General features: G+C 44.7%; 1 protein-coding gene across 1 annotated transcript in view; it reads left to right on the top strand.

The window, feature by feature from the left end:
* The window catches only part of Plbd1 (phospholipase B domain containing 1), a 47,648-nt gene that overhangs the window by 19,163 nt on the left and 15,074 nt on the right, over positions 1 to 13,411 (top strand). Inside the window, exons 5-6 of the mRNA XM_005364516.2 lie at positions 2,806 to 2,946; positions 3,656 to 3,800. Of these exons, the coding sequence (XP_005364573.1) occupies positions 2,806 to 2,946; positions 3,656 to 3,800 (286 nt within the window). The remainder of the gene's footprint in view (positions 1 to 2,805; positions 2,947 to 3,655; positions 3,801 to 13,411) is intronic.

Genomic DNA, 13,411 nt, shown 5'->3' with positions numbered 1-13,411 from the left:
GAGGGAGGGAGGGAGGGAGGGAGGGAGGAAGGAAACAATAAGTCTATTGAGAAGATAAGAGATCAAGTCTCTTGTTTCAGACCTGATGATCTGGGTTCAATCACTATATAAAGATAGTGGAAGGAGAAACTTGACTTACAAATTGTTCTCTGGTGTCCATATGTACATACATACACACACAGAGAGAGAGAGAGAGAGAGAGAGAGAGAGAGAGAGAGAGAGAGAGAGAGAGAAACAACTTCTACCCTCACCAACACACAAAAATATAAAATATAGTTTAAACATTTTTAAAGAATAAAACCCTAGGAGTGTGCAGGGATGAATCAGCAGTTAAGAGCGCTGGCTGCTCTTGCAGAGGAGCTCCAGTTTAATTCCCTGCACCCACATTGGGTTCACATGTTTAACTCCAGTTCTAGAGGATCTTGTGCCCTCTTCTGGCCTTCTTGAGTACTGCATGTATATAGTTCACAGCCATACATGCAGGACAAAACCTCTATACACATAAAGTAAAAATAAATAAATCTGTTTATTAAATAAGAAAAAGAATAAAAAACTAAAATAATTACCTAGAAAGAAGAAAGTAGAGATAGAGAGAAGGAGCAGAGGCAGCATTTTCTTGAATGAAATTTGTTTTGTAGGTTTGACTTCAAAACCACACTTGGTGGTCCTAATTACAAGGTACAATTTAATGACAAAGAAAAGCAATATTTTCAAAGGTGGGGGAGATGATGCAAATATACCTAACTTTTAAAAAAAATGCTTTTGCTTTTTTGAGATCATAGTATAATTGCATCATTTCCCCCTCCCCTTTCCTCTCTCTAAGCCCCTCACTCTCTCTAAGCCTCTCTCTGAGCCTCTCTCTAAGCCTCTCTTTCAAATTCACGACCTCTTTTTCTCATTAACTGCTGCTACATGCATACATGTGTATGTGTGTATATGCGTAGATATCCCTACCGAAGCCCAGGCTGCTCCGTGCATTTACATCCCTTGTCTGTTTCAGGGCTGCCCATGAGTATTGGGATAAACCACTGGTGGGCTCTCCCTGGGGACGACTGTTTCTCCCACTCTCAGCATGTCATAGCTGCCTGTAGTTCTTTAGTAGGGCAGAGGCCCCGTGGTTTTTCTCCATCTACGTAAGTCTTCTGTCTTTGACATCCTTGTTCAACTCATGTTTGGGAAACCATGTTGGTGAGTCTTCATGGGTCAAGCCTCTAATATTCCTAGGAGACACAGGCTCACAGAAAACTTACGCTCTTTACATCCCTTCTCTAACAATGTTTCCTGAGTCTTAGGTACAGAAGGGTTTTGCAAAACTCTCCTTTGGGACTGGGCTCTGCAACTCTGTATTTTGATTAATTGTGGTTTGCCAGAATAGCTGCATCTGTTAAAAAGAGAAATTTCCCTGGTGATGGGTGAGGGTTGTGCTTATCTGTGGTTATAAGGAAAATATCTAAACTTTTAACAAAAAGAAACTAACATGAGAATTTAATTGTGTGTGGTGGTTTCATTTCTATAATCTGAGCAGTTAGGGATCCTGAGGCAGGAGAATTTCTGAGAGTTTTCACTAGCCTGGCTTCATAGTAGAATGATAGCTCAAGAAACAACGAAAGAAACAGGCTAGAACGAGGCTTATCAGTTGAGAGTACTTTCTTTTTGGTTCTGGGCCCCCCAAGTCAAGCTGCTCACAACTGCCTGTAACTCCAGCTTGGGGAGACCCAATAGTTCTGGCCTCCTCAGCACCTACATTCGTATGTACATGCCCCCACATACATAAACATGATTAAAATAGTAAAAAATTTAATATTTGCTTTAAAAAGAAAATAGACTTGAAACAAAAATAAGGTTTGTGGTGGTTTGAATGACAATGGCCCCCACAGGCTCATATATTAAAATCCTTGGTCATCAGTGGCTGGAACTGTTTGGGAAGGGTCAGGAGGTGTGGCTTTGTTTGGGAAGGATCAGAAGGTGTGGCTTTGTTTGGGAAGGGTCAGGAGGTGTGGCTTTGGGAAGGGTCAGGAGGTGTAGCTTTGTTTGGGAAAGGTCAAGAGGTAAAGCTTTGTTGGAGAAAGTGTGTCACTGAGGGTGGAAGCCTGTGCCATTCCCAGTTAGCTCTCTGGGTCTCCTGCTGATGGATCAGAAGTAAGCTCTCAGCTACTGCTCCAGAACCATCCCTCCTTGCCTGCTGCCAAGCTCCTCATCATGATAATTCTAGGCTCTAACTCTCTGGAGCCATGAAACCCAACCAACCCTTTTTTATATAATTTACCGTGGTCATGGTGTCTCTTCACAGCAATGGAAAAGTAACCAAGACAGCTTATAAATAAAAAATTAAAAAAGCAAGCAACCTGTGGGCTGTGGAGATGGCTCAGTGGGTAAAGGGCTTGCTGTGTTGTCATGAGATCTGAGTTCAGATCCTTGGCAACCATAGGCCACAACCCCAGTACTGGGAGGTTGCTGTTGCTATCTGGAGAGTAGAAAATATCTATCTATGCTCCTGAACAGCACACAGAACACCGCCCCCTCCATGAAATAACCACCCTGCTGTTCTCGAGGAGCTCCTGCAGAGGAGCACCAACAGAAGTTCTGCTTGTTGTCTTCACCAAGGAATTTCCCTTCCAGAATCTGTCCCGACACAAACATGCTAACTTCACTTCTCAGTTACAAAGCCAGAAACTTAGTTTGTGAGTTAAAGTAACATGAAGGACGTAGCCCCTGCACATGACAATAATTAAGAGAAGCCTGAACAACAAGCAAAGCCAGAGATGGCACGTGTCGCAACTCAGTGCTGTTGGTGTCCTTTTACAGCCCATGACGATGGCCCAAGTTCAGTTCCTGAATGCCGTTGGGGACCTGCTGGACCTCATTCCCTCTCTGTCTCCCACAAAAGGCGACAACATGAAGGTGTTCAAGAGATGGGACATGGGCCACTGTTCTGCTCTTATTAAGGTGAGACCCACAGTCCCTGTCTTCTTCCCACCAGCAGGGACCTTTTCTTAGCATGTACTAATCACACACCACAACCAGTTTCCCGAATCACATTTTCAGCACACACCTTTTCCGCCTGTCTTTCACCCACATGTAGCAAACCTCTCCTTAGCCCCGGCTGGCTGTGGACCACTGCATAGACCCTCCATTGGTATTTAAGAGCTGGCAGGAACTCGGATGGAGGGAATTAGACACGGTGTCCACCTATTTCCTCCACAATTCTGCCTCCACTGTACGCATGCGCCATTCCTACCTTCCAGATCCTTCTGGTGTGTGCTTTGGAAGGACAGTCTGTGTTGCATACGTTAAATGTTAGTGTTGGACTCCTTTGGCCATATTTTCCAGTAACAAAGAAAGCAATAATAGCGGAGATCACTCAGCAGGGGAAAGGCTCTTGCTGCCAAGCCTGGAGGCCTGAGTTAGATCTCTGAGACCCGCATGGCGGAAGGAGAGAAGTAACTGCCACAAATTGTCCTCCGACCTCCCCATGTGTACCCGGCACACACACACCCCCCCAGGAATACATGCACACACTCACACAAGTAAGTGTAATTATTTTTAAGAAGAGAGCGCCATAAAGATAAGTTGACACAATCCCTCAGAGGTACCCACGTGTATTGTCCACATGCTTACCTTTTGCCCGCACTTCTAACTGTGGCTTTGACTGCAGGTCCTTCCTGGATTTGAGAACATCTATTTTGCCCACTCAAGCTGGTACACGTACGCAGCCATGCTCAGGATCTATAAACACTGGGACTTCAATATCAAGGACAAGTACACCACCAGCAGCCGGCTCTCCTTCAGCAGCTACCCAGGTAAATAAATCCCGGGTGCGGTCTGAGGATCGGCTCCGAGTTAACTGGACGGAGAGACGAAACGTCCACAGCTGTAGTACGGTCGGATATTTAGAACGTCGCTTAAAGAAATTAAGTTGCCTTATTTAATAGAACGACCTAAGTGGGCTCACAGTGCTTTGTGAATGTAAGCGGATGTGTCTGAATTAATCTCAAATGCTGAGAACACCTAAGTGTCCGTTTCCCAGGCTGACTAATTCTAGCAGAGTGACTCGGTAAGTCCCACCTCAGGATCTTGGTTTCCCTCCTTCATAGCGTGTGCCCAGTACTCCACTGCCGTGTGCCCCATAGCGCATAGCTAATGACTGAGTGTGGACTTCTAGCTAGCCTCTGCACCTGGAGAGACAGGAGTCACGGTAGCGCTGGATACCACAGGCTCTGTCTTACTTCTGTGGTTGTTGTAATAAAATGCCCTGATGAAAGCAACCTACAGGAAAAAGGATTTACACTGGCTGTCAGTTAAGGGTGTGGTCCATCGTGGCGTGGATGTCCCGGAGGTAAGAGCTTGAGAGGTAAGAGCTTGAGGCAGCTGCTCGTGCTGCATCCTCTGTCAGGGAGCGGGAACAGATGACCGCTCCTACTTAGCCTCTTTCTTCTGTTTACCCAGTCCATGACCCAAGGCTTGGGAGGGGGCCACCCGCTTTTCTGGTGGGCCTTCCCACCCCTACTAACCTAGTAAAATAATCCTTTACAGGCTTAACCAGAGATAACTTAATCTAGGTAATCCCTCACAGGTTTAACCAGAGCTAACCTAATCTAGGTAATTCCTCACAGGTGTGCCCAGAGGCTAATCTCATCTAGGTGACCCCCACAGGTATGCCCAGAGGCTTGTCTCCTAGGTTACTGAAAATTCTATCAGGTTGATGATCAGCATTAACCATGAAAGCTATAGAAAGTTTTTGTTTGTTTGTTTGTGGTAGAGATGGTTCGGTTTTTCGAGATAGAGCTTCTCTGTGTAAACCCAGATTTTCTAGAACTCTGTAGATCAGGCTGGCCTGGAACTCAGAGAAAGCTGCCTGCCTCTGCCTCCTGAGTTCTGGGATTAAAGACATGTGCCACCACCCAGCGAGGTATTGAAGTTTAATAAACATTAGGAGTAGCCCAAAGAGAGGGTGCCACATCTGCTTGGTGGGAAAAGAACAGTTGACATTTGAGATGAATTGTAGCTAGAATTAGAACAGTAGAGAGGAATAGGAGGTGTCTGAGAGAGGAGGGCTAGCAAACCCAAAGCCTAGAGGACACAGTTGGTGACTGTCGTTGAACAACGGGCAGGAATAAGACAACAGAGAGGCAGGATTGTAGTGATGAGCGGGCATGTTGAGAGGGCAGAAGCCCGTCTCATGCTCTGTGTTCAGGGAGCTGCCATCAGCTCTATGGAGACAGGTGGTCGTGTGCCTTTGGCCTGGAGGAGGGCTAGGGCAGAGCTGTATTCTGTAGCCACATCAGTTGTTAGGCAAAGTAGACCATGACTTTTCAAGATATTTCTAGTGAGGGATGGGAAGCTTCTAGAACAGTGGCCTAACTCTTCTTAATGCTGAGACCCTCATGTTGTGGTGACCCCAACATTAGTTATCTTGTTGTTACTTCATAACTGTGATTTTGCTACTGCTATGAATCTGTAAATATCCAATATGCAGGATGGTCTTAGGTGACCCCTGTGAAAGGGTCCTTCAACCATCCCAAAGAGATGGTGGCCCATGTTGAGAGCCACCGTTCTAGAACAAAGCTGTCCCAAGGGCTGCCGTAGAGGATCCGGAACTGGGAGCGCGTATTTTCTTGCAGTATCACCATCTATGAGACAACTTTACGTATCTCAGTGGGAGGCAATAAATCCCTTGCAAAGCCAGGCTTGCCTTTGAAGCAGCCTTGGAGCAGGCAGGAGCAGCTACTCAGAAAGACGCCTACTACAGAAACGGAGCCTGTGCGGCCAGAGGTGGAGCCGAGAGTACAGTTTCCTATCACGTGGTCCAGCCCCACCCCTAGAGCCGAGAACTGGTCAACAGATGACCTTGGCAAGTTTGAGGCTTAGAACACAGCCTCTGTAATAAAAGTTGTTCCAAGTCTGACAGCTTGGTTTGCTCTCGCGACCATGCAACGGGCACAAGGTTTAGAACCCTTTATATTGAATCTGTGTGTGTGTGTGTGTGTGTGTGTGTGTGTGTGTGTGTGTGTGTGGTGTGTGTAGTGTGTGTGGAGGTATGTGTGCATTGTGTGTATGTGTGTGTGATGTGTGTATGTGTGGTATGTGTGTGTATGTGTGTGTGTGGTATGTATGTGCATGTGTGTGTGGTATGGGGGGTGTGCATTGTGTATATGTGTGTGTGGTGTGTATGTGTGTGTGGTGTGTATGTGTGTGTGGTGTGTGTGTGTTGGGAAGCTAGACAAAAGGTCCCAGGTAAGGGACAGGTAATAAGGTCCCATATGAGTCCCTCTCTACACTCGGAGATGCCTGTGTTAGCCCAGCGAGTCTTTAGCCAACAGAAGGAGATTTAGAAATTTTCTAGAAAGGTAATTTCTGTGCTAGACACCGGTCAGGAATCCGATGCCTGGCATGATCTACCTGGTTGGTCGCAGGGTGGCGGAGGCAGGCTTAGAGGATTTTAAGTAAGACATTTGAAAGCCGAGTAGGTACGTGTATGGGTGGGGTGGGTCTTCAGCCCTTGGCTGCCACACCTGGCCATACCCTTCAGCTTTCTCAGGACTTCACACGGTAACAGCTACAGGCTGTCATAAGAAATTAACAAAATGATTAATAATTATTAGAATTACTTCTTCCAGTGTTCGGACTTAAAAAGATGAAGTCTGGAGCTGGGTGTAGTGGTGTTCACCTATAATCTCAGCCCTCGGGGGGTGGGAGCAACAGGCTCAGGGGTTCAAGACAGCCTGGGCTACACGAGACCTTGTCACAAACAAAACCATAAAAGAGATCAATCCAGCCTGGGCTACACGAGACCTTGTCACAAACAAAACCATAAAAGAGATCAATGTAAATACTGGATTCATCGCAATTGATCTTCTCCTTGACTTGAGCATATGTGTCCATTTAAATATTTGGGTAATGTTTTTTAGTTTTACATACAGCATTAATCAGTTTTCCATCACGATAATAAAATACCTGACCAAGCATAGTGACATACACCTTCAATTCCAGCACTCAAGAGGCCGAGATAGGCATATGTCTGTGAGTTCCAGGACAGCCAGGGGACTAGGGGACATAGACTCTCTCTCTCTCTCCCTCCCTCCCTCCCTCTCTCTCAAAATTAAATAAACCAAAAAAACATGTATAAAAACACCAGGTGGCGTACATGCCTTTAATCCCAGTAATTGGAATGCAGGAAAGGGAGATAGAGCTCTGAGTTCGAGGTCAGACTGGTCTACAGAAAAAAGTTCTAGGACAACCAACGCTACACAGAGAAACCCTGTCTCAAAAAACCAAATACATAAATAGACAGACAGACAGACAGACAGACAGACAGACAGACAGATATGTGAGGAAACAAATGAAATGCCTGACAACCTTATGGAAGATGAGTAGTTTACTTGGCATGCAGTTTGGTGCGTTTAACAGCACAGTGTTGACAAACGCTTAGATCTGAGCGACATCACATGACGGGTCAAAGCTAAAGCATTGTCAAAGTCATTGCATCTCAAGCCAGGACCAGGGAAGAGAGAGGACAGCCCTTAGTCCTCAAGGAGACCATGAGAAGCATTGGCCCCTAGGCCTCAATGACAAGGCTGTCTTGAGAGGCCTTACCTCCCAAAAGTGCTACTGTCCCCCAGTAACAACAGTAAGACCCCAGGCTTAATAGATTCTTAGCGGACCCTAAACCAAACTGAAATTTGTGCATATGTTTTAATTAAATTTATTCTTAAATAAGTTTTGGGGCTACCATAATCAAAACAAATGTTTTTTTTTTCATTTTTCCCATAGTTCATCATATGTTTGTGCATGTGTATTAGTAAGTCACTGCTAACTAACAAAGAGTCCTAAAAATATAGCAGCTTAGCACAGTGCTGGGCACTTAGCATCTCATGGGCTTTGTGGACCAGCAGCTTAGATGCAGTGAGGGAAATGTGTCTGGGACTCAGCTAGAGGAGAAAAGACTGGGGTGCTGGAGGGCTAGAAATGTGGGTGGCTTACCTGAAGCTTGAGGATTCCCAAGGGCACTCACGGGGCTGGAAGGGTGGCTGGCGCTCCTTCCTCTCCACTCCAGGCTCTCCTCAGGAGTGACTGTCACTCGATCAAGTGACACTGGAGAACGAGCTATTGTGACCCAGCTCAGAGGTCACACATGGCCCTTTCCACTGCATTCTATTTATCAGAAGTGAGGGACAACGGCCAGTTTAAAAGCAAAAAATAAATAAATAAATAAAGCCTAACTTTTTGAAACAAAAACTGCCAAAGTATTTGTGGACAAGTCAAGACCACCACCGTGCCCTGCTTCCAGGTGGCTGCAGAGAGGATTCTGAGTTTGAGGCCAGCCTGGGGCAAGTAGTGAGACTCTGAGCAAACAAAATACTATTAGACAATGATTTTGTTTTGTTTTGTTTTTAATTTTATTTTGAGGCAGGCTTTCATTATGTAGCCCTGACAGGTCTGGCACTTGCTCTGTAGACCAGGCTGGCCCTACAGTCACAGACTTATACCTGCCTTCACCTCCTGAGTGCTAGGATTGAAACGCCTGCCTCAGAAGATGCATCTCACTGTCACTTACCTCCCTGAGGCCTTTTTATGTCTGTTTATTGTATGTGTAGGTGTTCTCACACTACACGTGTGTGTGGAGAGCCACCAGAGAGACTTGGGACTCTCTTCCTGTCACGGGGGTCTGGGACTAGAGCTCAGTCTTCGGGGTTGGTGGTAAGAACGTTTTTAACTCAACGAAAGGGCTATGAGTTCCACGAATTTGCTTCTCTCCAGCCCAAGACTTCCGTAAATGATGATTCCTGTAGGTTCTGTAGAAGCCTTGGGAGTTTCTCTCTACACAAGAGGATATCTCTGAATGAAATTTGACTCCTTCCTTCCTTGTGTACCTTTGGTGACTTCCTCCCATGGTTAGTCTGGTAGATGTGATGAAGATTAGCGATGAAAGCCTTCACCCGCCTCTTGCTGTCAGGAAACAAAGATTCAGATTTCAGGCACAGATTTCCTATTAGCTGTGGGCTCTCTAGCCAAGTTTTTCCCGTGAACTAATGCCCTTCTCTTCCTACAGTGCTGAGTGATTTTGTCAGTGAATGTTTGGGTTTTACTTTACCAAAGCCTTTCTCAGCACCTAGTGAGAGGAGCATTTGACTTTTCTCTTTTATTAACATGGTGACTAATTTATGTCTATTGATTTTTAAGACATTAAGCCAGTTTAACATTCCTAAATTAATCATAGTCATGATCCACTGTTCAGGTTTTTTAAATTTGAATTACTCATACTTTGTTAAGGATTTTTTTTATATCCAACAGATATACAAAAGATATTTCTGTAACACAGATGTTGGTACGTTTTCCTTCTGTGATAATAGTGTTAGCACCAGGGTGAGCACACCTGTGTGTCCTTGACATGGGATTATTCCTTCCCCTTAAGTCCTGTGATGGAGTCAGTAAGGACTGACATTATTTTCTCCCTTAATAGGATTTGAATCGGATTCACCAGAGATGTCTCTAAGGCATGGAATGTATCTGGAATGTTCTTAGGAATTTAGCTTCTTTCATTGTTGCAAGCTCTAGCTGTCTAGTTTTTTGGTTTGTCTGTTAGGGGTGTTTTCTGTTCCTTCTAAGGTTTTCTGGATAGGACATTATTTATGTGTTCCTTGACACTTTGTTGTCTGCGGTACCCAGTCCCGTTCCCAGCTCTTCTCATTATCATGCTAGTTTGTATCAATCTTGTGCATCTGTTTGATTGATATTTTCCAAGAGTCAGATCTTCGTTCCATTAATTTGCTTTCCGTTCTCTGTGTAATCTTCTTTTTTATTGTTTCATTTGATCATTTTTATCTTACTTTCTATTTACTTCACAAGCTTATTGACCTATCAAGAGCAAATAAAACTATAAACTGTTGACAAGATACTTTCACAGCACTGTTAAGCTTCCACTAGCAACAGTTAACATAATATATATTTAGATTTAAGCCTGCCATTTTGATACATGTTTCTTGACTTCATCTGTCTTGTTTCTCTGTTTCTCATTCCTTGGCTATTATGAGCATCTGAACACAGTGGTCTAAAAACTTCTGTATTTGGGCTTAGAGATATGGCTCAGTGTTTAAGAGCCTTGGCTGTCCTTGTGGAGGGCCTGGGTTTGGTTCCTGGCACCCATGTGCAGCTCACAACTGTCTGTAACTCCAGCCTCAGGAGATCTAACATCCTCCATCCTCTTCTGGCCTCCACAGCCATGCATGGACTCAGTGCACAGATACATTCAGGCAAACACGCATGCACAAAACAAGTAAATCTAGAAAATTCCGTGCGAATACCTAAGTTGGTTTTCTATCTACCTTTCTCTGCCCTGGACTGCATTGTCACCACTTGCTCAGGGACTGTAATAGACATCTTCAATACACAGTTTACTTCAGGTTAATATTTGGTTATATCCATCAAAACATGGGTTGGTCTGGGGATATAGTTCAGTTGACAAAGTGCTTGGAAGTCTTAGGTTCAATCCCCTGTACCACACAGACTGGGTCTGATGGCTTTTACCAATAATTCCAGCACTTGGGAAGTAGAGGAAGAAGGATCAGAAGTTCAAGATCATCCTCAGGTGCATAGTGAGTTGGAGGTTAGCCCTGGATGCAAGAAGTCCTCTCTCAAATAAATAAGTGATAGGGATCTGGGATAGTGATAATTCTATGTTATTGTTTTCATATATACATGCACATATATAATTTTTATTCAAACATTTAGTAAAATTAGGATTATATATTAAGTAAGATTGAATTAAATTGCCAATACTTTATATTTATATTTCATATTACTTATTTTCTATTTGTCTATGTGGCTGGTGGCTTTTGTTTTCTTGTGTTTATCCTCATCTGGCATGTTGAACGTAAAGAATTTGTAAAATAATATTTTTCATAATCTTTCAAGATTTTCATCAATTACAGTTTCAAATACTTGAGACTGCAGTTCCGACTGCTCTACCTCCTAAGTGCTGGGATTACAGGCATGCTCCCACGCCTGGCTCTTACTGTTCTAAAGACAGTACAGAAACTAGGTTAAGTATCACTCATGGGATCTCAGATCACCTAAATTACCTCCTTCATGACCCTGTCTCCAGATACAGGGGTCATAACTTCAAACCTTTTAATTTTAAGGATCACAGTTCAGTGTATAAGAGACGGTAAAGCTTCTTCTCCTTCTTAACCAGTGCTGTGACAGAGGTCATTTCTTCCCACATTTAACCATTTTCTAGAACCTACATAGCAATTCTGATGAGAAATAGCACGGAAGTACACGTCCCTAATTCCAGCACCCAGGAGGCAGAGGCAGGCCAATCTCTGTGAGTTCGAAGCCAGTCTGGTCTATAGAATAATTTCCAGGACAGCTGTTGGAGGAGGCCACTTGTTGGTTCCCAGCTGCCCGGCTAGCTTAGACCCAAAATAATCACAGAGAAACTGTATTAATTAAATCATTGCTTGGTCCATTAGCTCTACTTTCTTCTTGGCTAACTCTTACATATTAATTTAACCCATTTCTATTAATCTGTGTATGGCCATGTGGCTGTGGCTTACCCGCTAAAGTTCTGTCATCTGTCTCTGGCTGGGCTACATGGCGTCTCTCTGACTCTGCCCTCTTTCTCCCAGCATACAGTCTAACTTTTCCCACCTAATTCTGTTCTTCCCTGCCATAGGTTCAAAGCAGTTCTTTATTAATTAACCAATAAAAACAACGCACAGACAGAAGGACCTCCCACAGTAGACAACTAGAGCTACATATAAGACTTTGTCTAGAGAGAAAGAGAGAGAGAGAGAGAGGGAATAAACAGGAAACAGAGAAGGAAAATGGCCTGGATGAGACCCGCCAAGCGCTTTGAGAATTAGACCACACTCAAGATTTGAATCAATGACTACAAAGCTTGTTTGTGGTCATCTGTTATTCAGTAAAACAGAAAACAAAGTCTTTTTTCTTTAATTCCATATTGTGTGCCGGGCTCTGTGACTGACATGTTGACAAACATTTCTCTCTCTACCAAAACCCAAAAGCCTGGCCAAGGGTATCTTATTTGGTTCTTCAAAGATGGCAACAGAATGAGAGAAGTTCAAAGGGTCACACGGCTAGATCGTGGTCACACGGATAGATCTTGGTCACATGGATAGATCATGGTCACACAGATAGATCGTGGTCACATGGCACGGCTGAGGCTGGGTTAAAGCAGTTTATCTGCCCGTAAATACCTCCTTCCTGAAATGGCTCAACTCACGTTAAACGGGAATGGCTACCAGGAAGGGAGCCATGAACTCAGCCTCGGGGGTTTGAGGAGTGTTTGCTTAGGGAGGAGAGCTGGAACCCATTCAAAGTGTCCTTAATTCAATCCAGTAATGATGATTCCCCCATGAGACTGAGGCTTCAAGCTTAATTATCTGTACTGGAGGCTTTCTGGAACATTCTGAGTGTGTGTCACCTGGCATGCACTGGCTCCTGCTTTGCCTTGTGTCTGAGATCCTGTCCCCACCTAGAAACGCACACATACAAACCTTTCCAATGGAATCGCTCCTCAAAATGTCCAGGGGGAGTTTGCTGAAAGTCCACATACAGCGGCACCCAAGGGAATTCATCTTTCTTCCTTAAGTGCCGCAGTGATTGTGTGACGTCAGGGACACATGGTGGGAGGGATGGGTTCTCTCTGTCCACCTTTACATAGGTCGCAGGTACGAGACTGAGGCCACTAGGCTTGTGGAGTAAGAACTTTTATCCTCTGAGCCTCTGGCTGGCCCAAAAAGGTTTTGTTTTGTTTTTTCTTATTCCCAGGCAGGGGCATTTAGAATAGCTCCCGGGTGATGCTAACATGCTGAGACCAAAGCCCATCCTTTGACGCCGCCAGCTGCCTGCGTGGTCCCAAAGCCTTCCAAAAGACACACATGATAATGAAAGTGAAAGCCGAGGCTCCTCGCCCCAGAAGAGTTTAGTTAGTCTTTGAGGTCCATGATGGGATGGCTTTCCTTGGTTATGAGGGTGTCGTGTTTAATGAAAGTATGCTGTGAACGTTTTAACATTCGCGCGGTTGCTTTCACTGCTTTCATGTTGCCTCTTTGATCTTGGAGACTCTGTTGTGAAAGTAAAATCTACACACATGATTCACAAGTATGCACAGGCCAAAGACCCTGCCCTCTATTTGGAAAAGCTGGAAGCTAGAGCCGGGAAGGAGGAAGAGCCAAAGCAGGGCCGTCGTTGCAAAGGATAGCAGGCAGATTGTGTAGCGCCTAACCCCAGTTTTCTTAGACTCCCTTTGTGTGTGTGTTTTACCTCCTTTGGCACCACGCCAGGACAGGCTGTCTCCTGTGGGTCACACCTGTCTTAGTCAGCCTCCACCGCCCGGCTCAAGGAGCATCCCTTATCCCTCCAAGAATCGCACTGTATCTCCCCTTCT

The sequence above is a fragment of the Microtus ochrogaster genome, assembly GCF_000317375.1.
Source record: "Microtus ochrogaster isolate Prairie Vole_2 chromosome 14 unlocalized genomic scaffold, MicOch1.0 chr14_random_2, whole genome shotgun sequence".
NCBI classification, from domain to species: Eukaryota; Metazoa; Chordata; class Mammalia; order Rodentia; family Cricetidae; genus Microtus; species Microtus ochrogaster.
This window is presented reverse-complemented; position numbering and strand designations above follow the sequence as displayed.